Raw genomic sequence first — 25,458 nt, 5'->3', positions numbered from 1 at the left:
GTTTAATGTTGTGTTGGTCTGCCGTCAGTAATTGGAACATAGGTGGCCACAACATTAGCTGTCCCAACTTCTTCCAAGTATCTTCTGGTAGGACGTTTACCCCTGAACCTCTGTCCACAATTGTGTTTGAAAGGACCGTTCCTAATATACCCATCTTTACGACTGTCGGATGCTGTCCGAATGTGAGTGCTAGCAGCATTGGGCCCGCTGCACTTGCTCCGCTTTCCTTTTCCCTTCCATGTTCTCCTGGTAGTTTAGCAGTGGAAGCTATGTTCGTGAGTGTTGTCCATAGTTGAGGCATTGTGAGCAGTAGATCATTTATTTTGACTGGTACTTCAGTTTGTAATATCTGCCTTATGATGTTTTGTTCAGCGTAGTTCGTCATTGAGGTACCGTTAGTGTCTTTCAATTGTGATTTCTCTGCCTGTGTTGCTTTCTCAATTTTCGCATGCGCTTCTTCCAATCTCTTCTTTTCTTCTGTCGAGTCGGGGTATAGTTTTGCTTGCTTATGAGTGATTGCTAAGACTTCTTCGTCCATGCCCATGCTGATCAAATTCACTCTTGATTTCAAGCACTTGGCATCTTTATGATCTCCAAGACCGCACCATCTGCATAACAACTTTGGTTGATGTACAGTTCCGTGCAAAGTGGCCCTACAAATTACATGCTCGGCATTGAACCATCGGGCAACCATTTGCATCGTACTGAATTCGATTGCGGCTCCCATTATTATTGTTGGTATTGTTGTTTTAGCCTCTTCTATTATTTTTGTACCCACCCAAAGTGGCACTGTCATTGCTAGTGTTTCTGCTCCTTCCTGACGTGGAAGTCTCCTGTGTTAGGAGCACTTGTTGATGCTCTCTTGTTTTCATATTGAAGGGTGATTCTTTTGTGGGATGTCCTATAATTTGATAGATATCACAGAATTGGTTTTTCGGACAGGACCCCTTCGTATGACCTTCTGTCTTGCATTCTGTGCACCATAGCTCGTTTCCCTTCCTCTCTTTCTACATATTCTTAAATTCTTTCATTATTTAGATCATATCCTTCTAGAGAGCTCGGACCTTCTTACTGTCCTTTTCGTCACCACTACTATCTTCTTTCGAAGACGAGTCATCTGAGTTGGATGAGCTATTTTTCTTCTTCTTTTTCATTTTCTGTTCACTCTCTAAGTCCATCGCCTGATTGTATGCTTCGGTGTATGATGATGGCGGCAGAATCTTCATTTTCTTCCTTAAGTCAGTGCGTAGTCCTTCAATGAACTCTCTTTTTCAGCCCATCTACTAGCTTACTTTCCATTTTATTTATTAATTCTTTTAGTTTTCTTGCATATACACGGACTATTTTATTTTTCCCTCGTTTTGTGGTGTAGATTTCTATTACAATCTCATTGTCGTCTCGTAGCAATTGAAACTCGGTGATAAAATCCTTTTTAATTATTGCCTAGGAAGTTAATTTTTGGGGATCCGTGTTGGCAAGCCAATCAATTGCTACACCCCTTAGGGTTGCTGGAAATTCGTGTCGTTTATTCCATTCGTTGCCCAAATTGTTTTGCATGTCTTACAATGTTTGATTTGGATCGGCTGTTCCATCACCATCAAACTTTGACAATTTTTCCTTTGGTCCAACCATTACTATTTGAGTTATAGGTACTTGTGTGCCCGCGCTGTTTTGCACTTCCGCGTTGTTCTGCACACTCGCGTTGTTTTGCACACCAGCACTGTTCTGCTTAGCCGCGCTATTTCGGACAGTCGTCTTATATCTAACAGTCACATTACTTGGTGAAAAAAGGGTCTTCGTTAAGCGAAGTTGTTCGTTTCAGAAGTGTATCGCGGACTAAGAGTTCACTCCACACTTGTGCTCCCTCGGCACTCCAAGCTGTGCGGGTTAATTTGCTTCCATCTGGATTCTCTTCCTTTGGCATATACAGGCTAAGAAATTCCTCCCTTGTTTCTTCCACCAAATCCAACTGCTGTCGAGTCTTTCGGTACTTCAGTGTCTGTCCGCAATTTGCTGAAACCTCTGTCTGCGTTTGGCCTGTTGTGCCAAAATTAAATTCCCTTATGCCGTGCGTATTTCATCTTTTTCCTTTAGCTTTTTCTTTTTTTTGTTTAGTTGATTCGACATTAGTCTTCATTCCTCTGCCTTTGTTCTAGGTCCATGGGGCAATGGCGCCAAGTGTTTGCCATATGGGGTAAATAGTTTAATGCATACAAACAATAGACAAGAACATGTAACACAACAATACTCCTTTTATTATTCGCATATATGCTGAAGAGATTACATAGTGCTTTCAATGATGATTACAATGATGATCCAAAGTCCATTCCAAACAGTGTACATATAACATTCCAAAGAGGTGACTCAACCATCGCGCCCATTCGGAAATAATTAATTCTACTCATCGTCTACATAATAATTATCGACAACATGCTAATCTACCCTTCAGCTATTTTATAACTTTATCGACAACACCCATGATGTGGCAAAGGCATCAGGCATCAAACCCGTTAAGAAGGAATTAATATCCTGTCCAACAAACAATTGAGAGAAAGAGATAAGTTGTTTTTGAGAGGATTGTATTACTTCATTTGTTCGAAATGGAGGAGTGAAGTTGGTGAATGGACACATTTGGCAAGCTTATACTTCACATATATTGTAACAAAATGATATAGATTTTGTGACTTACAAAGTCATTGTTCATGCTCAAATGCTAATATAGGTGTTGACCAACTGAAGATTCAACTTCCTATTGGCTGATGAAAATAATATATCAATCACAAGCCCTTTGTGCTGAATATAATATGACAAACCAAGAAGTAATAAGAGATTGCATTTAACGAAGAAAGAAATTCATGTGTGTATTCATAAGACTAAAGACTAACTGAAAACCTCGTAAATGGAGTAAGTGGGAATTTTACATTGTGGGGGGAATTATAACCATTGTTCATTCCCATTGTTTGACAAATGTTTATATGGAGACGATTTTCTGATTTGTTGCATATGGACCCACATTGGAACAATTTGTATCAATAATGTTTATGTGCAGATAAGTATTTCATGTATTTGAGTACTGCATTTATTTATTTGTGTTTCTATACATACTAGCTATTTGCCTTGATTGTTTCCTTCATGTTTGAGGATGTTCTTACAGGAAAAGAAAGTTGGTATTTTACATACGCTACCAGATTTTGGGCAGAATGATAGTAGCTCCAAAGACCCTGATGATCAAAATGGATAAAATGAGGGTTTTGAAGCAAACATCTTTAGTGATTAAGATTATTAGATTCTTCTACATTAAGAGGGAGTATTACGTTTTTTCGAAGGCAATGCTGGAACTTAGAAGATTGATACTCAGAGGGAGTCTAGAAATACATGTGTGTGACTGCATTATTTTGATTTGCCTACTCTTAAAGTGCATCATGAGGAAGTATTGACTTATTGCTAGAAAATCAAAAGATTGATATTAGATTCAGAGTGAGTTAGATAGGCATCCTTGGGTGAAGAGAGCTTTTGAGGAAGTAACTAGAGGACCTGACTTCCTAGGATCAATGTTTAGAGGGAGAATTTTGAGGTGCAATTCTTTGTAAATGATATCTTTTGTATGAGGAGAAGTTCTAAGTAAATTTATTGTAATGTATTATTCTATATGAGATAGAATTGAGGTGAAAGCCTTTGTACCACCCTCTGACCTGGTTCATGGTGGTTACTATTTCACATATGATACGTAATGAAAGGTGTCGATTTTTCATTGACATATATAAACAGAAGGTAACCATTGTAAGGTGACGATCATAAATGTTAGACTTGTTATCATGACAAACTTCATTAAGTTGTTGTCCCAAAGTATTGGAAGTCATGAAACGAACATAAGATAACTATTGTAAGGTGATGACTTTATCAATAGTTGATCTATCTCCTAACACTGAAGTGTGATGGAGCAAGTGTTATCATTGTTTTTCGGGCCAAATTTTGTTGGACACCTTGATAATCAACTTATCATGGTTCTTCGGGCCAGATTTTGCTAGACACCATAAAAGTTGTTATGGTTTTTGGGGCTGGATCTTGCCGGACACTATAACTTAAATCTATCATAATCCACACTTAAGGTGGTGTTGAAATATTGTAATCAAATTGCTTTAATTCTCTCCTTGTTAAAGATGGAGTGTTGAGAAACTTAGCCTCATAGTGAATTGAAGCAAATTCCATATGTAATGTATGGTAATATATGTGTGAGTTGATGGATTTTTGTTGATATTTGTAAATATCACATTGAGATGATATCTCTCCATATGCTTTAGAGCATGTTGTGTTCCATAACAAATCCTCCCTAGCTAAGAGGGAGTATTAAGATTATAGCTATAGTCGAATTGATTTAATCTTAAGATGCAATGTTGATACATATATATAATATTATAATTATACACATATCCATAATATTATAATTATACACATCTTATATATCCATAATCATAATTGGTTTGGATCCTTGAGCTTAATAACATACTTTGTCCGCTGTTTACCGTATGGGTAAATAGTTTAATGCATGCAGACAATAGACAAGAATATGTAACACAGAAGTATTCCTTTTATTACTCACATATGTCAAAGAAATTACATGGTGCTTACAACGATGAACACAACAACAATCCACAGTCCATTCCGGACGGTGTACATATACCAATCCAAAGGGGTGACTCAACTATTATGCATCCTTTCAGATGCTACTCTACTCGTCGGCTATTTTATAACTTTACTGACAACATCATCCTCCCCCAAAAGAAAAATCGTCTCCGGACAACAATTACAAAATATCGACCCATGCCGCTTTCTCTGCTTCCAACTCTTGGGTACACTGAGCCAAGTGTTGCTGTACTGCTTTCAATTGGATGATGAGCTCCTTCCGAGCTCTCTATGCATCCACCAAGACAGCGTCAGGTCCAACACCTATTCCGAGTGCCTCAAAGTGTATCGCCCCTCTCGAAAGGCTTGCTCTATTGTTCCCTCCACCTCTGGTACACAGACACTTCATGCCTGCAGCAGCTCCAGGTCTCATTAGCTGGCATACTTCCCACGATTGATAACTGAAGTGACTAGGGGTCTAAGGGGCAGCACCTCAGGCACGCTCCCTATCGCCAAGACCAAATTAGCACTCTCAAATCCACACAAAACTCCATAGAACACACCATTTTTGTGATTTTCTTCCGATCTCACACTGTTTCTGGCAACTGCTTATGTTTTACTACCTGTTTATGTCTTTCCCTACCTTTGGGCATCATGTGTTATTCATTCTGAACATTTTTTATTTGTCGTCAGTATTTTTTTTTGGAATAGTTCCTATCCCCTTCAATTAGTTACCTTTATCCCTATTATAATAATGGTCGTTTTGTCTTTTGCAACCCTTTGACTGATCGTATGGCAATGCCTCCATTCTCCCACTGATCCTGCAACAGCCGTACAACCACTTCTGCTTTCAACTCCTGGGCGTACGATCCAAACTTCTCTTTCTTAGCCGTACAGTTTTTGCACTTTTCACTTTCATGTAGGTTGATAATGTACGGTGCTTGGTGTTTTCTTTCCGTGAGCTGTATGGTCATACGAAATATCTTCATATGGCCACTTCCATGTCTTTCTATTGTTTTAATTGCTCCTTTGTACAACGTACGGTACTTTCTTCCTCCCAATAATGCTCTTATATGTCTGTACGGCCCTATGTTTATCTTTTGCCGTACAGAAGGCCGTACAGTGCTTTCTCCTTCATAGATGGTGCATGTGTGATCGTACGGTATCCCCTTTTGGTTGTCTGTACGGTTACCTTGTTTGACTGTACAGTGTTGTATGGCAATGTGTATCCCCCTCTGTGGCCGTACGGTTTCGTTCATGTACTATATGGTGATGTTGTACTCCTATCCATACGGCACCATACAATACCCTAATTGGTTTGTACGGTCTTGTCTTGAATCTGTACGGTTGCTTTGTCTAGGCCGTACAGTACTTCCTTGTCTGGTTCCAGAAGGCCGTACAATGGTAACTTCTTTTTCGTACGGAGCCTCCAGTCTGTAAGGTATTTTTCCCTTGCCCTATGCTTGCTGTATGGTGAACCTCCAGGTCTCTTCCTGCAAATTTCCAGCTGTACGGTGTATTCTTCTCTTCTCCGCATGGGTCAAAGCTCTCTGTTCTCCCACCGGTATGTTTTTTGGTTCAATATCATCTCCGAAGTTCATGGTTTGTATTATGGCCTCTTCATATTTTATCGGCTTATCTTCACTGAACATATGGGCTGGTGTTTCATCCACTTGCGCTTCTCCTTCCTTTAGTTCACTATATTCCTTCGAGAACTTGTTTCTTCCTTTTTCTTCTTCGATGCTCAACATGTTGCAACTCGGGAAGAGTTCATAATCTTCCATCTACCAGTGAAATAGTCCATTCACCGAATCTAGATCGTCCTCATTCGACCCTTCTTCCAATCTCAATACTCACTCTTCATCAGGTTCCATTCTCTTCTTCCCCTCATCATCCCCTCCACCTTCGCCTTCGAACATCGATGACGCTGCCTCCTCACCTACCCTTTGTGTGTGCAAGTCAATTGTGAATCTTCTGCCTCCGTGCTCCGTTGATAAGGTATTCTTCTTCCAGTCATTCTTAACCCTTGCTTGTACAAGCCATCCTTGGCCCAGAATGGTGTCATATCCTCTCCTTTTCAGCGAGATGGCGACGAAGTTGAGTAGGAATGATTGTGTTCCAATAGTCACTTGTTGTGCCATCAGGATCCCGAGAGGTTTAATGCTGTGTTGGTCTGTCTTTGGTAATTGGAACATAGGTGGCCACAATGTCGGCTGTCCCAGCTTCTTCTAGGTATCTTCTGGTAGGATGTTTACTTTGCAACCTTTGTTCACAATTGTGTCTGAGAGAATCGTTCCTAATATACCCATCTCTACGACCGCTGGATGCAGTTTGGATGTGAGCGCTAGTAGCATTGGGTCCGCTGCACTTGCTCCGCTTTCCTTTTCCCTTCCATGTTCTCTTGGTAGTTTAGCAGTTGGCGCTATGTTCGTGAGTGCTGTTCGTAGTTGAGGCATTGTGAGGATCAAATCATTTAACTTGACTGGTATTTCAATTTGTAATATCTGCCTTATGATGTTTTGTTTAGTGCAGTTCCTCGTTGAGGTACTGGTAGTGTCCTTCAATTGTGATTTCTCTACCTGTGTTGCTTTCTCAATTTTCGCCTGCGCTTTTTCCAATCTCCTCTTTTCTTTCATCGGGTTGGGGTACAGTTTTGCTTGTTTACGGATGATTGCCAAGACTTCTTCTTCATCCGTGCCAATGCTGATCAAATTGGCTCTTGATTTCGGGCACTTGGCATCTTCATGATCTCCAGGACCGCACCATCTGCATAACAACTTTGGTGTGTTTGCTGATGTATAGTTCTGTACAAAGTGGTCCCACAAATTGCATGCTCGACATTGAACCATCAGGCGGCCGTTTGCATCGTACTGTATTCATTTGCGGCTCTCATTATTATTGTTGGTATTGTTGTTTTGCCCTTTTCTATTATTTCTGTACCCACCCGAAGTGGCACCATCATTGCTTGTGTTTTCGCTCCCTCTCGACACGGAAGCCTGCTGTGTCAGGAGCACTTGTTGATGCCCTCTTGTTTTTATATTGAAAGGGCATTCTTTTGAGGAATGTCCCATAATCTGACAGATATCACAAATTTGGTTTTTCGGACAGGATCCCTTCGTGTGACCTTCTGTCTTGCATTCTGTGCACCATAGCTCATTTCCCTTCGTCTCTTTCTGCATATTCTTAAATTCTTTCATCATTCTGATCATATTTTTCTAGAGAGCTCGGACCTTCTTACTGTCCTTTTCGTCACCACTGCTATCTTCTTCTAAAGACGAGTCATTTGAGTTGGATGAGCTACTTTTCTTCATTTTCATTTTTTGTTCACTCTCTAAGTCCGTCGCTCGATTGTATGCTTCAGTGTATGATGATGGCGGTGCAATCTTCATTTTCTTAACTTCGGGCGTAGTGCTTCAATGAACCATCTCTTTTTCAGCCCATCTGTCGGCTTACTTTCCATTGTATTTATTAATTCTTTTAGTTTTCTGGCATACACATGGACTGTTTCCTTTTTCCCTTGCTTTGTGGTGTAGATTTCTACTACAATCTCATTGTTGTCTCACAACAATTGAAACTCGGTGAGAAACTTGTTTTTAATTGCTGCCCAAGAAGTTAATTTTTGGGGATAGGCATCACAAATCAATCAATTGCTACACCCCTTAGGTTTGCTGGAAATTGTCGGGCCCATTCATTTGTGTCGATTACGCCATTGGCCATCCAAGTTGTTTCGCATGTCTTACAGTGTCTGATTGGATTGGTCGTTACATCACGATCAAACTTTGGCAATTTTTCCTTTGGTCTAGCCATTACTATTCGAGTTGGAGGTACTTCTTGTATGCCCGCGCTGTTTTGCACTCCCGTGTTGTTCCGCACACCCACACTGTTTTGCTCAGCCGCGCTGTTCTGCATACCCACATTGTTTTGCTCACTCGCTCTGTTCTGCTCAACTGTGCTGTTCTGCACACCTGCGCTGTTTCGGAGAGTCGTCTTATTTCCAACAGCCGTGTTACTTGGTGAAAAAGGGTTTTCGCTAAGTGAAGTCCATTCTGAAAGTGTATCGCACACGAAGAGTTCACTGCATGCTCGTGCTCCTTCGGCACTCTGAGCCATGCAAGTTAATTCCCTTTCATTTGGATTCTCTTCCCTCGATGTATACCGGTTAAGAAATTCCTCCCTTGTTGCTTCCACCAAATCCAACCACTGTCATGTCTCTTCCAACAATTCCTCGGTGCTTCAGTGTACGTCAACAATCTGCTGAAACCTCTGTCTACGCTCGGCCTGTTGTGCCAAAATTAAATTCTCTTGTGCGTTGCATATTTCATCTTCTCCTTTAGCTTATTCTTATTTTTATTTAGCTGATTCAGCAGTAGTCTTTATTCCTCTACGTTCGTTGCAGGTCCATTGGGCAATGATGCCAAATATTAACCGTATTGGTAAATAGTTTAATGCATGTAGACAATAGACAAGAATATGTAACACAAAAGTATTCCTTTTATTACTCACATATATGTGGAAGAGATTACATAGTGCTTACAATGATGAACACAACAACAATCCAAAGTCCATTTCAGACGGTGTACATATACCAATCCGAAAGGGTTACTCAACTGTCATGTGTCCTTTCGAATGCTACTCTACCCGTCGGCTATTTTATAACTTTATCGATAACATCCCCCTGTCAGGAGGAATCCCATGCAGAATCTCGCCAAATACTTTAGTGTGCTTGTTAACTATCTCCTAGATATCTGGCGGATGACTCTTCCCCTATGGCTCCCGTGAAGCTGGCATAGTGAAACATTCTGCTGCCCACTCTATGTCATTATGCCAAAAAAGTCTTTGCATTCTCCTTAGGCAACTACCATCTAAAAGTCCTCTGAGTACAACAGTTTTGTTTACCGTAAGGGTAAATTAAATGCACGCATATAGACAATGGAACACGAACAGCAAAATTCCTTAGATTATTCGCATATGCCAGAATATTACATTATGGTTGATAAGATGATTTACAATGTACCCAGACAGGATATAAATACTATCCGTTGAACCTTCCCGAAGGAGTCTGTCGGCCACAAACATTATGTCCGCTACAAACTATTTACCCATCGGCTACAGAATACAGAAACATCGACGACAATCACCCCGTCGGCTACAAAAACACCAACAACAATCCAGTCGGCTAACACGATTCCCCCCTAAAAGAAAAGTCGTCTCCGGATGACAATTACAAAATATCTGAAACAAATTAACAAACAAAATACATTAACAGAGTGACTACAACAAGAGAAATTTGCTTTTGTCACATCACTTCCACATTCATCCTGTTACATTTGTAGCCTCTGCTAACACAATACTGTCTCCTCAAGCTGACCTTGATAGCCACCCATGTTGCTTTCTCTGCTTCCAACAGTGTGTCCATTGAGCTAAGTGTCGCTGTATTGCCTTCTGGATGACCCACTCCTCCCGAGCTCTATATGCATCCACCAAGACAGCCTCTTGGCCAACACCTACTCCCAGTGCCTCTGGTACACAGACACTCTATGTTTGCAGCAACTTCAAGTCTTTTCAATTGGTCAGACTCCCACGACTGATATCCACAATGACTGGGGGTTTAGGGGGCACGGAGCAGACTATTTCTGACATTTTTTGTCGATTCTACACTCTTTCTGGCAACCGCTGATGCTTCCCCTTCCCTTTGGTATCCTCGGTTACTCATTCTGAGCATGCTTGATTTGTCAACTTTTTTTTTTTTTTCTTTTCAATCGCTCCTTCCTCTGCCCGCCATGAATCCTATGATATTCTGTCTGTCCATCTCAAATCAAAACCCTAACCTCCGAACTCCACTCCTTTTCACACAGACCCAGATGCCGCAAAAGGGAACCCACACAAGGTATGCAATAATGCCAAAGAAAATTTTTTGCCGTGAAAAATTAGATCTTGCACACAAGAAATTGCCCGCGGAAGCTAGAGCTATGCTGCGGAAAAACAAGGGCAACCTGGCAACACCATTCTCCGTGGCAACCACCTTATGACCTCCTCATGGCAACCCACAAAAAGTATGACTATTTGCGGAAGGAAAGAATACCACCAATGGAGAACAGACGCAATGCGGGAGAAGGAAGATGCTTCTGTCGTAACTCAACGTGCCCGTGGAGAAAAACAATGACACCGCCTGAGAGTAATGGTAATCCGCGACAGAAAAAGAAATACCAAGTCATGCATGGGACATGGAAACACCTGTGGAAAGGAGAAACACTCGCGGCAATCAAAAACTATCCGTGGAGAATGGAGGCGTTAGAGGAAAAGTACTCGCCCGAGGAGAAGGAAGAGTAAGTCCACGGAACACAAAGGTTCTCCCGTGGAAGACATAATGCGCAGAACCATAAGCTTTACCGCGGACAGTGGTCTGCGGAGCAACTCCCGTGGACAGGTGCCCGTGGACAGTTGCCCACGAAGCAACTCCCGGGGACAAGTGCCCGCGGAGCAACTCCCACAGACAGTTGTCCGCGGAGCAACTCCCGCGGACAGGTTGCCCGCGACAGAGTCCGCCAACCCCCTTATTTTAAAAAAAAAAATTTATTTATTTAATTTTTTCACTCTTTTTTTTTTTCTATTTTTTTTTTCCACTTTTTTAAAATTTTATTTTTATTTTTATTTTTTTCGTTCCTTTTTTTTTTACAAAAATAAAATAAATAAACAACACCTCAATTTTGCCTCTAGGCGTCGCCATTCTGCAATGACGAGGGAGTCAGCTGGCCATTCTGCGATGGAGTCTTTCCGGCACCATATATTTGCAATTTACATCCGTTGACTACCGGAGGCACCTCTTGCTCATCCGATGTCTCCACTTTTATCGATCCATTGTTGCCGACCTTCCGGTTCTGATATGGTCCAACCCATCTTGCCTTAAACCTTTCCTGTTTGATTTCATTCCGACCGTTGTACTTGAGTACCAACTGCTCTGGCTGAAACCTGTTGAGTTTGTCATGCCACGCCTTATGTTTGTTCTGTGTCACCTCCGTCGCCCACCGTGCCTGCGGTCGTCGCGCATCTAGCTTATTTCTTTGCTGTTGGCACCCTTCAACCAATTTTATGGTGCGATGCATTCTTTTCTTCTTGTGCGGTCCATTCACCGTGTACCGGACGTTGGAATTTTTCTTTTTTCTGGGTTTGTATTATATGTCCTTCCCTTCTTTGGCCGTAACCTCCTTTGCTTCATCCGCTTCTCTGTATTCCTTCGGACATCTATTTTCCTCTGTTTTCTCACCTTCATCGACTCTTAACATATTACAACTCGGAAAGAATTCGTAGTCTTCTATTTGCCAGTGGTAAAGGCCAGTCACTGAGTCTAGGTCATCGTCATTCGATCCTCTTTCTAGTGTCAATACTCCTTCGTCCGGTTCCATTCTCCTCTCTCCTTCGTCATCATTTTTGCCTTCACCTTCTGAATCTGACGATGCCACCTCCTCACCTACCATTTGTGTGTGTAGGTCAATTATGAATCTTTTGCCTCCATGCTCCATTGGTAGAGTATTTCGTTTCCAATCATGTTTTGTTTTTGCTTGCACCAACCAAGTCCGTCCGAGAATAGCATCATATCTTTTTCTTTTCAATGGAATGACCACGAAGTCGAATAAAAATGGCTATGTTCCAATAGTTACCGGTTGCGCCTTTAAGGTTCCCAACGATTTGATCCCGTGCTGGTCTGCCGTGAGCAACTGGAATGTAGGTGGCCACAGCGTTGACTTTCCCAACTTTTTCCAAGTATCCTCCGACAACACATTCACGCTGGACCATCCATTGATAATTGTGTCTGTCAGAACATTTCCCAAAATCCCCATCGCGACGACCGTCGGATCCCGTCCGGATGTGAGCACCAGAAGCATTGGGTCTGTTCCCGTCGTTGGACTACTGTCCCTTCCTGTGTCCTCCGTTGCTTTCGGAAATGGTGTATGATTCAGAATTGCCGTCCGTAACTGGGGCATTGTGAGGAGGAGGTCACTTATCTTGACCAGTATCTCCATTTGTAAGATCTGTCGTACAATGTTTTGTTCTGCGAAGTTCTTTGCCAAGGTGCCAGTGATGTCCTTCAACTGAGATGTCCCTGCCGACGATGCCTTCCCAATTTTCGCCTGCACTTCCCCCAATTTTCTTTTTTCCTCCGTCGGGAGTTTTGCTTGCCTCCGCGTAATTGCTAGAACCTCTTCTTCATTCGTCCGGACGGTGATTAGATTCACTCCAGACTTCGGGCACTTGGCATCTTCATGGTTGTCGGGTCCGCACCATCTGCATAATAATTTCGGTGTGTTTGCCGCTGTACAATCCCGCGCACAATGACCCCACAAATTACATGCTCGGCATTGAACAATCGGCCGTTCGTTTGCATCATACTGGGTTCGACTTCGGCTCCCACTATTATTGTTATTGTTCGCATTGTTGTTGTTATTTTGCCCTTTGTTATTATTCTTGTACCCTCCAGATGTGGCACCTGCGCTATTCGTATTTACACTACTGCCCGATGAGGAAGCCTCCTATGTAAGAAGCACCTGCGAAGATCCTCTTGTCTTCATGTTAAAGGGGCACTCCTTTGTTGAATGGCCCATGATTTGATAAATGTTAAAAAATTGATTTTTTGGACACGATCCTTTAGTATGACCGTCGGTCTTACACCCCGTGCACCACAGCTCACTGCCTTTTGGCTCCTTTTGCATGTTTTTAAACTCCATCATGTGGATCATGTCCTTCTATAGGGCACGAACCTTCTTACTGTTGCCTTCATTGTTGCTGCTATCACCTTCGGTAGGCTCGTCGTCATCCGAATCAGATGAGCTAGTCTTCGTCTTCTTCTTTGTCTTCAGCTCACTTTCGAGGTGCAATGCTCTGTTATAAGCTTCCATATATGATAACGGTGGCACAATTTTCATTTTCCTCCTCAACTTCGAGCGTAGGCCTTCTACGAACCATCTTTTCTGAAGTCCGTCCGCCGGCTTACTTTCCATTTTGTTTATCAAGTCTTAATTTCCTGGCATAAACGCGAACGGTTTCGTTTTTCCCATGCTTAGTGTTGAAGATCTCTGCTACAATTTCAGTATCATCCCGCAACAGTTTAAATGCTGCCAGAAACTCCTTTTTAATGTTATCCCAATTGTTTAGCTTTTGTGGATCTGTATCAGTAAACCAATCAACTGCTACGCCTCGTAGGGTGGCTGGAAATTCCCTCATCCACTCGTCTTCATTAGTTATCCCATTTGCCTTCCAGATCGTTTCACATGTTTTGCAATGTCGAATGGGATCGGCCGTACCATCACCATTGAACTTTGGCAGTTTCTCTTTTGGTCCCACCATCACGATTGGTTTCTGTAAACATATGTTGCTCGGTCCTGCAACACTGGCGCTTTTCACTCCCACACTGGCGGTTTGCACTTCCACACCGGCAGTCTGTACTCCCACACCAACGGACTGGTCTTCCACACTGATGGACTGCACTCCCACACCAGCGGACTGCACTTCCACACCGACGGACTGGTCTCCCACACCAGCGGATTGGTCTTCCACACTGGCGGACTGTTTTCCCACACCGTCAGACTCAACAGTTGCGAACCTTGGTGAAGAAGGGTGTTCTAAAGTTGTCCCCTGCAGAAGTATATCCCGAACGAAGAGTTCACTCCACGCTCTTGCTCCGTCGGCACTTCGAGCCGTGCGAGTCAATGCTCTTCCGTCTGAATTCTCTTCCCTCGACGAACGCAAATTCAAAAACTCCTCCCGTGCTTCTTCCACCAATTCCACCCGCTGCTGAGTTGCCTGCAACAATTCTTCCGTGCTCCGGTTTCCGTCGGCAATCTTCTGGAATCTCCTTCCGCGTTTGGCTTGCTGTGCCAGAATTAAATTTTCTTGCGCAATACGGATTCCATCTTTTCCCTTGACCTTATTTCGATCCTTCTTAAGCTGATTTGGCATTAATCTTCATTCCTCCCACCTTCCAAGTTCATAGGTAACGGTGCCAAATGTTTACCGTAAGGGTAAATTAAATGCACGCATACAGACAATGGAATACGAACAACAAAATTCTTTACATTATTCGCATATGCCAGAACATTACATTATGCTTGATAAGATGATTTACAATGTACCTAGACGGCATATAAATACTATCTGCCGAACCTTCCCGAAGGAGTCCCTCGGCCACAAACATTATGTCCGCTACAAACTATTTACCTGTTGGCTACAAAATACAGAAACACCGATGACAATCACCCCATCAGCTACAGAAACACCGACAACAATCCAGTCGGCTGACAAGTTTTGCCCTCATGCTAGAATCTCATCTCCAATTTTGCTAGGTTGAGTGTGAACTCAACTAGCGATGCCATCTATGTCATGCCGAGGATGACATCATTGTCTCCCATGTCTACTACATAGAACTCATCCTCTAACTCATAGCCATCTCCAAACTTGATGTGAAGATTAGATATCTTCTGAGTGCATAATAATTTGTCACCATTAGCTACCATGACTCTAAACCCAACATGCTCCTTGGTCTGTAAACCTCTCGTAGCTACCAACTGTGCATCAATGAAGTTTTGTGTAGCCCTAGTGTCAATGAGAGAAATCAGTTTCTACCCCTGGATAGTATCCCTGACCTTAAATGTGAGTGCCTTTTGAGCCCCCGTCAACCATGCCAATGACCTATCATCTTTAGGAATGCCATTCTCCTCTGGAGTGCTACTCTCCTCCGAATCAGTGTTGTTCCTCCCCCTTTGACTGTGACTCCTCCGTTGAGAAATACTCCATTTGATTTGCCTTAGCCTTGAGAGGGCACTTATGAGATAAATCCCAAGGCTCTGTACAATGAAAACATGATTTCTTCCTCCTTAACTCATTCATGGTGTCATTGTCCAACTTATTATCCCTTTTTGGCTGAGCATCTTTGTGAAAAGATTTTTTGTCCTTTTTGTTATCCTTCTTCAGATGTGAATCCCTACGCTGAAATCTACTCCTAAAAGAAGAAGGTGCTAAGTCACGAGCCTTCTTGGTGGCCTTCTGTAATGTAGCTGGGTCATGCCCCTTGACCCAACCCCTTAAGGGATCTGAGAGGCCATTCATAAATAGCACTACTAATCTCCTCTTTGAAATATCTTTAACTAACACAACAAACCTCTGAAATTCACTAATGTATGTCTCAACTGATCCCCATTGCTTGAGCTGTGCCAACTCTTTAAACTGTAGCTCAAGATCTTTGGTATCAAATCTTTCTGTGAGTCTCTTAGTGAACTCCTTGTAAGATTTGATTTGATTATGCCCCATGGTTACCATGCCATGGTGCCACCACTCATGCGCCAGACCATCCAAATGAATAACTGCATACTTGATAGCCTCCTCCTTAGGCATTGGATTCAACTGGAAGTATGTAGCTACTTTCTGCACCCAAGCTCGTGCAATCATCTTCCCTGACGCATCATAATAAGGTAAAGAAAGTTTTCCAACTTTCTTTCTCAATTCAAAGTTTTGATTCCTCCCTCTTGCTCTAGGCATGTGTCTCATCCTTACGTCCATGTAATCTCTGAGGGAAATATCTGCCTAAAACTCCGGTCCACTAGCCTCCTAGGCCCTCTTGAATTGATCCTATAACTTGGTAATCTGCGGTTCGTTTACTAGTTGAATCGGATCTTTGGGTGGGAAGGTGGGTAGAAGAGGTCTTGAGCTCGCTGTCCAAGCTGGACGTGTAACATGCCTAAAGTTATCAGCCTCATTCCCATTGTTACCATGTTCGTTATTATTGCTATTAATGTTATTCTCAGAACCATTGTAGTTGCCTCGGCCTCCATTATTATCATTGCCCCCATTTCCATTGTATGCATCACTTGGATTAATATTGACGCCCATCTGTCTAGCCATAAGCTGCAACATCATATCTGTTTGTCTATTCTGCTCCTCTTACATACATTGCCCCTCCTCTAATGTACCCAATAACCGTCTGAACATTACCTCCTCTTGTTTTGGATTGACATTCCTGCCTCCGCTTAGTCCTGTATTCCTGTCATCTCGGTCACTCATACTGCTTTCTTGTTCAGAGAATATCTTCTCTGTGTCTGTATGACTGGATTCTATGTCCACCTACACGGATGAACTAGATTGCTCGCTCGGTGAGTCTGAATCTTTGTTGTCTTGCTCTAGTATGGCGAAAGTCAATGGTCTCTGTCGCATCTTCGAACATACATTCTAAACCTGTTTTATTTCTGACTTTAGTGTTTTGTCAAACACTTTTCCCTTTATCCGGCTGTTCCAAATTCCCTGTAAGGCTTTCACCGGATGGCAGGACTTATAGCTCTGATACCACTGTAATAACCACCCCTTTTTTGTTTTTTTTGAGGAGACTTATAGAGTACTAAGTATTATCAATTAGAGTGTTATTTTCAACATGGCATTTTGACAAACACTTAGCAACATACAACAATAAATATGCAAAGTCCAGAACCTCTGTATTTGCTGATAAAATATTGATTTTGCAATAGAAATGATTACATAAAATTGCCTTATAGGCTACAACAAATATTCAGGCTGGTATTTAACAATTACAATGCCTAAAATGAACAGTATGATGGAAGGAACCTAGAAGTAGTGATCTGTAGATGAAATGACAGCATCCCAACTTTTAACTGGTAAGAGTGGGCAAGAAAATTCAATGCAACACTGTTCATGCATTGTAGTAGCAGTATTCACGACACTGTAGCAAAAACACTATTCACGCGCACTGTAGCAAACACTATTCATGGCTGTATAACCTGAACTTCAGAGCTCTTAAATCATGTGTAAAATCACCAATAAATCCCATTGTGTTTCTTGAATGAAAACACCCGATAATCCTCCTGACTATGTCTTTCAACAACGAAGAGAATGCTAGCAAAGAGGGGTTTCATCCTCCAATCTCAACAATTTGATTTCCCATAAATCCAATAGCATAATAATAATATCATCCGAGCATGCCCCAACTTGTTCCAGCCAAGAGAATATAAAGTCCCCTAAGAAGTCGACTTCATTTGCATAAGCAATGTGGAATAAATGGGAATTACCTTTTTAAAACAACTTTATAATAAAGTGGCTTAATTGATAATTCTTTTATTTAATTATCACTTTATAATAAAGTAAATTAACTTCGGCATTAAAATCATATGAGTCAAACGCAGAATACCATGTATGATAGCTCATTGGAAAGAGTTCAACCAAATCTACCAGGCCGAACACCTGAAATTTTTGTATCACTTGACTCCCATTGACTTACTAAAGTTAGCAACTCCTGAAAATATTGCCAAAGGAGCTTCCTAACCACTTCATTAGCCTATGGAAGCTCTTGTCATAGGCTAATCTATTGACCCTGATGGTTACATTAAGTAGGGGACGTTACATGAAATTCGGGTACTTTATTTTATATTTATGTTCTACAGTTTTAGTTAAGTATTATAGTTAGATGATATGGTTAGTATTTCTTTATTTGGATTAAACGTAGTTAATTTAGTTATTCTTTATGTATAAATGGAAAGGAAACATTCATCCATGTATAGGTAGTTATAACTGTATTTCATGTTACCTTGAAAAGAAATGTTATTTTTAGATATTTCTAATTCATTAATTTGGTATGGAATTTTAGCTTGTTACATATGGTATCAGAGCTCTGGGTTTGACTCTGAACCTCAAGCTCATCACTATCCTAGCTAGAGAACTGAAAAATACATTGTTAAATGGAAAACGTGATGTATATCCGAACTACTCATCGGAAGAAACTCCATCACCCCATATTCTTTTAGTTGATTAAGAACATGCCAAAGTATGACTATTCCTGCTGTTCCATACCCAAGGATGACAAGACATTATCCCAAGCTCTACTTAGGATTAAGAAAGAGAGACTCAGATGGACTCCTGCCAAGAAGGCAATCTTTAGAACCAAACTCATCGAGGCACGGAATGGAATATCAACACCATTATCATCAAAAGAATAATCATGAATACATGAAATAACCGAGTATCAAGCAGCTTATCAAATATATAACCTGAGTATGAAATAACATCCAATCGAATCTGGTAACCAAGTACCACTAATCATAAAACATAACCATAAAGTTGGCATAAAAGAATTCGGCAAGATAACATGAAAAGTAAACTAGGGGTAGGCACTACAATATCTCCAACAAAATATGCCTCAAAGAAATGGCAATTCGGCAAGTGGTTTCTCAATACATCCAAATTAGAGAACTAGGGGAAAAAATCATAAGACCCAAATCCCCAAGGAAAATAACCTATTGGAGGGGACATTCTAAAAGTAGGTAACTCGGTTAATAATAAATGGTTGAGCAACCTTCATGAATGCAGGCATTTCAAAGAGCTTAGCCAGGGAAGAAGAAAATACAATTACAGCCAGAAGAGCAGTAAATCAAAACGAGATAGAATATTCAGTCGCATGATTTATCATAAACCTTGTAAAGGGCAGGGTATGCCCAAGGAAGTAAACAGACAAAAAACCCAAGAATAGGGTGTCCAATTTCTTTAAAAGATCTATGGTGAGCTATTTTTGATGTATCCCTAGGAGAGGAAATTTTGTAAGTAAGATTGGTTGCAGTGCAACAATGGAAAATATTCTAAATTTTAATAAAACTAACGACATTTTGCATTTAAATTGTTTGAGCAAATAATTAAATCTTCTCTCTCTTTCTGAGCAAATGAATGAAAACATAATATTGATAAAAGAACCAGTTGTATGATTTAGGCAAACAAATATCATGGCAAACAAATATTTAGGCAAACCGATTGTTTATTCATTTGATATCTTAGCTATAGATTAGTCAGCCTCATTGGGATCAGGATATCAATATTGGCCAAGGATGCTATATATCAGAGTTAATGAGTGGTTGTTGATCAACACATTGTGAATTTTGTTGTTATCTTCAGACTTCTGCAAGTTACCTTCTTGTGAATGGTTTAATGTAAAAGTAATCAGTTTTGCTCTTTTTCACTATAGGTGGGTGGATCTGATCTTTTACATTCTGTTTGATTAATATGTCTGCATTTCTGTCAGTGCTTTCTTTTAGAGTTATTATAAAGATTGGTCTATCTCTGCATCTGTGGTAAGTAAATTCATTACTCATTATAATGTACAGAAAGTGTGTAAATGATTCCACTCTCTCCCATTGATGAGAACTTTCTTGTAACTTTTACAACATAAATCTATCATGCTGGGCTATAGTTCCAATGCTTATCAATTCAGATTTATGTCAGATCTTTAGTCTTAATTTTTCTTGCAAATTTTCGTTAGATGTCTTATTTCCAATTTCTATTGGATTTGTGTGGTTGGTTTGTTATTGGAAAATGTTCTAGAAGTTACAATAAGAAATCTTAAAGAGTTATTGTGGATGTTGCTGGTTCTTTCTCACAGTCAGATGATGATTGCTGTAATTCATGTGAGGATGTCCGTGATGCTTACCGCGTTAAAGGTTGGGGATTGACAAATCCCGATATGATAGATCAGGTAACTAATTGAACACTTATTTTTTATTTTGCTTTAAGCAATCAATGTTTAAATAATTATTATTATTAAAACATCACATTTCCTAACATTAATTACAAGGACAAAGCCGAGCTATATTCCAGGTCCAACACTTGTAAACTCAATATTAGATCTATCATTCTCGATTTGAATAATACCTCAACTTGAACAATTAGCGATGCTAATAACACATCAAATAATTTTTTTTATGGAAGATGCTCAAAAAACCTATTTTGCTGAGTTAAATATCGAGAGCTATTGCTTCTACCTTTTGTCAGTTTTTGATCATTTCTCTGTAGTCTAGTAAATCAGTCTTAATTAGAACCCATTTTAGATCTCTAAGCATAGCTCAATTATGTTCAGATGTTGCACATATTAGATCTAATGCTAGAGACATAACTTCTGTATGTGATCCCCAGCAGAAGTTCTGATGTGTCTGAATGTAAGTTCTTAAACCTCTAATGTTTTTTAATAATTAAAATTATCTTTTGTAGACTCTTCTTATTTGTAATGTCGTTAAGTGTAGACAGTCCACTCCTTATAGTATTATTCTTGCCGAGTTTGGCGCCCACCCCTTCAGACTCGGTACCATCTTTGACCTTATTTGGTTCCTGCACCGTCTCAGGGGCTTTGTGGATTCTCTGGAGGGGGGCCACAGATACTGCTACCTTTCCCTCCATTCTTCAGAGGCTATAGCATAAAAATAAAGATTTTGTATATACTCTCTTAATGAAATAAGTATTATATACACAATGTATACCCTTTTTGTGCCTCAATATAAATATCTACTATATTGTATTAGAATGTTGTCATTGATGTCAAAGGTGCACAGACAAAATATTGTCATTGATGTAAGACTAGCTGCGGAAGACAAGGTAACCATGTGATATGCAAAGAAAATAAGAACTGAAGAAATAATTGATAATGTGCAAATGGTAGATACTATATCCTAGAATCTATGAAAATGACAATAATGTTGTCAGACAAACACCATTGCTGAGTGCCTAGGCATGGAAGATGACAGCTGAAGATATGTGCTATGTGAAATTGTTAATGACCTTTCCTGGCATAAGGTAGTGGCATTTCCTTGTTCAGAAATTGAAGTCACAAATATTCCTTCATGATCGTGTTAGATAAGGAATGAAGATTAAAGAATGATAAGGAAGTCAGACATGATATTAAAAGACAACACTGCTCTCCTAAACAAGACAATGATTGTACAATACTAATAATATCTCTAAAGATAGCAATATAATGTGCAAATGAAGCAATGGCTAAAGAGTTTAGTTTGCCATAGAAGTGCGAGCACAAGAGTCAAAACTTATGAGAAATGTGTTATGAGCTGTTAATGGAGCATGCCAGGAAGTTGCAGAAATTTCTTAAGGAAGTGTTAAAATTATATAACAAGTTGAGTATCATAAGCAGCTATAGTCATATATTGAGAGATGGATAATAGAGAAGATCATATTTAGCAGAGCATAGCAGCATATATATATATTCCACAACAATCTTTTGGTGATGCCCTTCAGCTCTTTGTTACAATTGTCAAAATTTAGTTTATACAAACTTTGCTTACATGTCAAATACTCTGTTTTGTCACTACAGAATTGTCAAGTGCATAATACAGCGATGATGAATTGCGATTCGATCCCAATTTGTCAACTATGCAAATTCTGGTAGAGTGGGAAAGTGGATTAGTCGAAAGGCATGAAGATAAACATGGTTTGCTTAGCTGATCAAATAGTTGTGTTATTTAAATTAGAAGAGTAATTAAAAGTCAATGGAATGATGCTCCTTGTTGAAGACAAACTGCCATAACCGGTTGAAGGGTTGACGGCGAGCTACAGTGATAGTATTATAACCAACCTCATAAAAAAATGAGAACGGCAACTTCAGATAGAAAGTTATAGTGCATGATGAAAAGCGATTCTAACAATGAGCATAAACAAATACTTGCAATGATGTGGATAAGATATCTATTGATTATGGAACAGCATATACAAAATTGATGAAAAATTGACTGTCTATAAGATGTGATTTAATAACAATCAGTATTTGATAATTAAAAAATGCATGACTAATGAAAAGTTTCTTACCAGATTTCAAATTCGAGGCTGACTGATGCACAACTTTTGATTGCAGGTATGAACACTAATGTCAAAGAATAGATTTGCTCCAGAATCTGTATATGTTAGTATAGAAATAACATAGATAATAAAATGTTCTTGAACTTGAAATGTAAATCGATCCTTTGATGTGCTTGCATTAATTGATTTCGATGCCTTGTTATGCCAGGTGGATCAAGTATATATATCACATAGTGTGAGGGTGAATGGGCATGTCTCCGAATGGAGACATGAACATTCACCATCACATTGGTTCGGTGTTGGTTAATCATGCCCGATTTGTTATAGACTTAACACAAGTCTTAATCATGTATTACCAATCATTATGAACTGCAGCTCGATATAATATAGATCGATAGTGATCTTAAATCAAAGGAAACAAAATATGTTTCGATCATGTCTAAAATGAAATCTTAGACAATATACATGATCATCAGTTTCGACTGTGTAGAGTTTTATATATATATATATATATATAACGGTATGTGTATCATACTGGTATACATATATACATATAGATATATGTGCTGATCACAGCTATTGTCAGAGCGAAGCTACATGCTTTAACACTTGCTCTTAGCTAGGGAAGACAAAGTGCATATATACGAGTTCGCCTTATTTGAAAAGTGATATTATCTAGATATACTTAAGAAAATCAAGTCTCATGATATTCTTTCCAGTTATGTTGTATACATAGATATCAAGTCTAATGATATCTACCATAAGAGATCATGGTATATCCATGGATATTATGTCACATAATGTCCACCATGAGTTTGATCATATTAATCGTCAACTAATATCACGTCAAATGATATCTATTAACATACTCTATTAACTATCATGATTTGTCCAAGAATTCAAGTCACATTAATTATAATGACGTCACCTTATAGTATTAGAATCAACATTTCATTATAAAAGATGGTCTCCTTTTGATAATGTATATAGGGTAGGCCCATAAGTCATAGAGTCACACATATGACAAAAGAGTCTACACTTTAAATATCTTTATTAAAATAATACAAATTTACAAAGTTGAGACTCAGTCTCATAAACTTACATTTCAACCATACCAAGTTTCTTTCGGAAATGATCAACCTTCACTTTAGGAAGAGTCGTGGTGAGAATGTCAGTTGTTTGATCACTTGTATTAATATATTCCAACTGAATAGCTCTTCTTACCACCATGTCTCTTACGTAGTGGTAAGGAATTTCTATATGCTTGGATCTATCATGAAATGCTGGATTCACAGCTAACTTGATACAACTTTGGTTATCAAAGTTAATAGTGGTAGGTTTCATAGGCTCACAGAATAGGTTAGAAAACAATTTTCGAAGGCACACTGATTCTCTTGCTCCCATTGCTATTGCAATATACTTTGCCTCAATAGAACTTTGAGCAACTGAAGCTTGATTTCTGTAGATCCATGAGATCATAGCTGAACCTAAGCTAAAACAACATCCTAATGTGTTCTTCTGGCCCAATCAGAACTAATATATCCATGTAACTCTAAGCTCGTATTCTCATATTTAAGTTCATAGCCGATAGTGCCTTGAAGATACCTTAATATATTCTTCTAAACAACAAGACGAATTTCAAGAGGTTCACACATGAACTGACTTAATGCATTAACAACATGGCAAATATCAAGTCGAGTATTTACAAGATACATTAGAGACCCAATTATATGTCTGTATAAAGTGGGATCAACTAGTCTGGATTCAACATTTGCTTCCTTTAGCTTGTGTAAGTTGGTTTCCATAGGTGTTGACATAGGTCGACAGTTCGACATTCCAAATCTTTTCAGAATATTGATAGTTACTCCTTTTGATGTAGGAAGATATTCCCAGACTTCTGACGAACTTCCAATCCAAAGAAGTAATGAAGAATCCCAAAGTCCTTCATTTCAAATTTAGAAGCCAAATCTTTCTTACACTAATTAATGAGATGTTCTACTTTAATCAAAAGGTGATCAACATAAAGAATTAGAATCAACATGTCACCTTTAGTTACTTTAAAGTAAAGATTTGGATCAGCAACATTCTTGGTGCATCCAAAACTTAGAAGATATTTATCAATCCTTTCATACTATGCTAGGGGAGCCTGTTTGAGTCCATATAGAGCCCTTTTCAATTTACATACATAGGAGACAACATCATGAGTCACAAATCCTTTTGGTTGTTCCAAGTATACTTCTTCCTCAATTGTTCCATTTAGAAAAGTAGTTTTTACATCTATTTGATGGATTTTCCAACCTTTAGCTGCTACAATGGCTATTATAGATCTAACTATGGTATACTTGGCAACTGGTGCAATTTTTTTAAAAAAATCGATTCCTTCCTTTATGTTTTTCAATGCTACCATCTGCAGCTTACTTAACTTTGAAGAGCCATTTGGAAGAAACAACAAATTTTCCTTTAGTTCTAGGAACTACATCCCAAACATCATCTTTTAGTATCAGCTGATATTCTTCCACCATTGCATCTTTCCAAGCTTGATGTTTAAGTGCTTTTGAAGCATTTAGAAGGTTCAGAGTTTGGACTCTCGCACATGAATGCATTGTATGTTAATTTTTGAGGTCTTTTGCTTTCTTTGAAAGTCCCTAAAAGTGCTGCAAATTCATCTCCTTCATGTTTAATTTTCATTGCCAAAAGTGGCCTTTTAGATTTATTATCAAGACTCTCTTCTTGAGTCTCAAGAAGGATCTCAGTTTCATTTGAAGTCTCTTCAAGGTACTCCCTTTGAATCTCAGGAGCAAGAGCCTCTTCTAGGGAATAGGACAAGTCATTTGTATCTAGTTCATTTGAAGTTTTGGCTCTTCCAAAAGAAATATCTTCTTCAAAGATGACATCTCTGATGAGTTCTATTTGTTTCTATCTAGGTATTAGATTTTGTACCCTTTTACTGTTTCACTAAAACCAATAAGAATTCCTTTTCTTCCAGTAGGTTCTAACTTTGTCGTTTTCTCCTTAGGTACATGAACATAAACAGGACATCCAAATATCCTTAAATGACTGATGTTAGGTTTCATTCTTGAAAATGCTTCTTCAGGAGTTTTGTTGTCCAAATGCGAGTGAGCACATTTATTCTGAATATAGACTGCTATATTAGATGTTTCAACCCAAAATGACATGCTCAAGTTCTAATCATATATCATAGACCTAGCAGCTTCT

General features: G+C 39.5%; 1 protein-coding gene across 1 annotated transcript in view; it reads left to right on the top strand.

Moving 5' to 3' along the window:
• The window catches only part of LOC149537177 (uncharacterized), a 241,446-nt gene that overhangs the window by 168,384 nt on the left and 47,604 nt on the right, over window positions 1–25,458 (top strand). The window contains exon 7 of the mRNA XM_089807323.1: window positions 20,045–20,137. Coding sequence (XP_089663449.1) covers window positions 20,045–20,137 — 93 coding nt within the window. The remainder of the gene's footprint in view (window positions 1–20,044; window positions 20,138–25,458) is intronic.

Source organism: Cupressus sempervirens, chromosome 10, assembly GCF_028749045.1.
Source record: "Cupressus sempervirens isolate cs-2001-9-10 chromosome 10, ASM2874904v1, whole genome shotgun sequence".
NCBI classification, from domain to species: Eukaryota; Viridiplantae; Streptophyta; class Pinopsida; order Cupressales; family Cupressaceae; genus Cupressus; species Cupressus sempervirens.
Note: the sequence above shows the minus strand (reverse complement) of the source record. Positions and strands in the feature narration are given on the sequence as shown.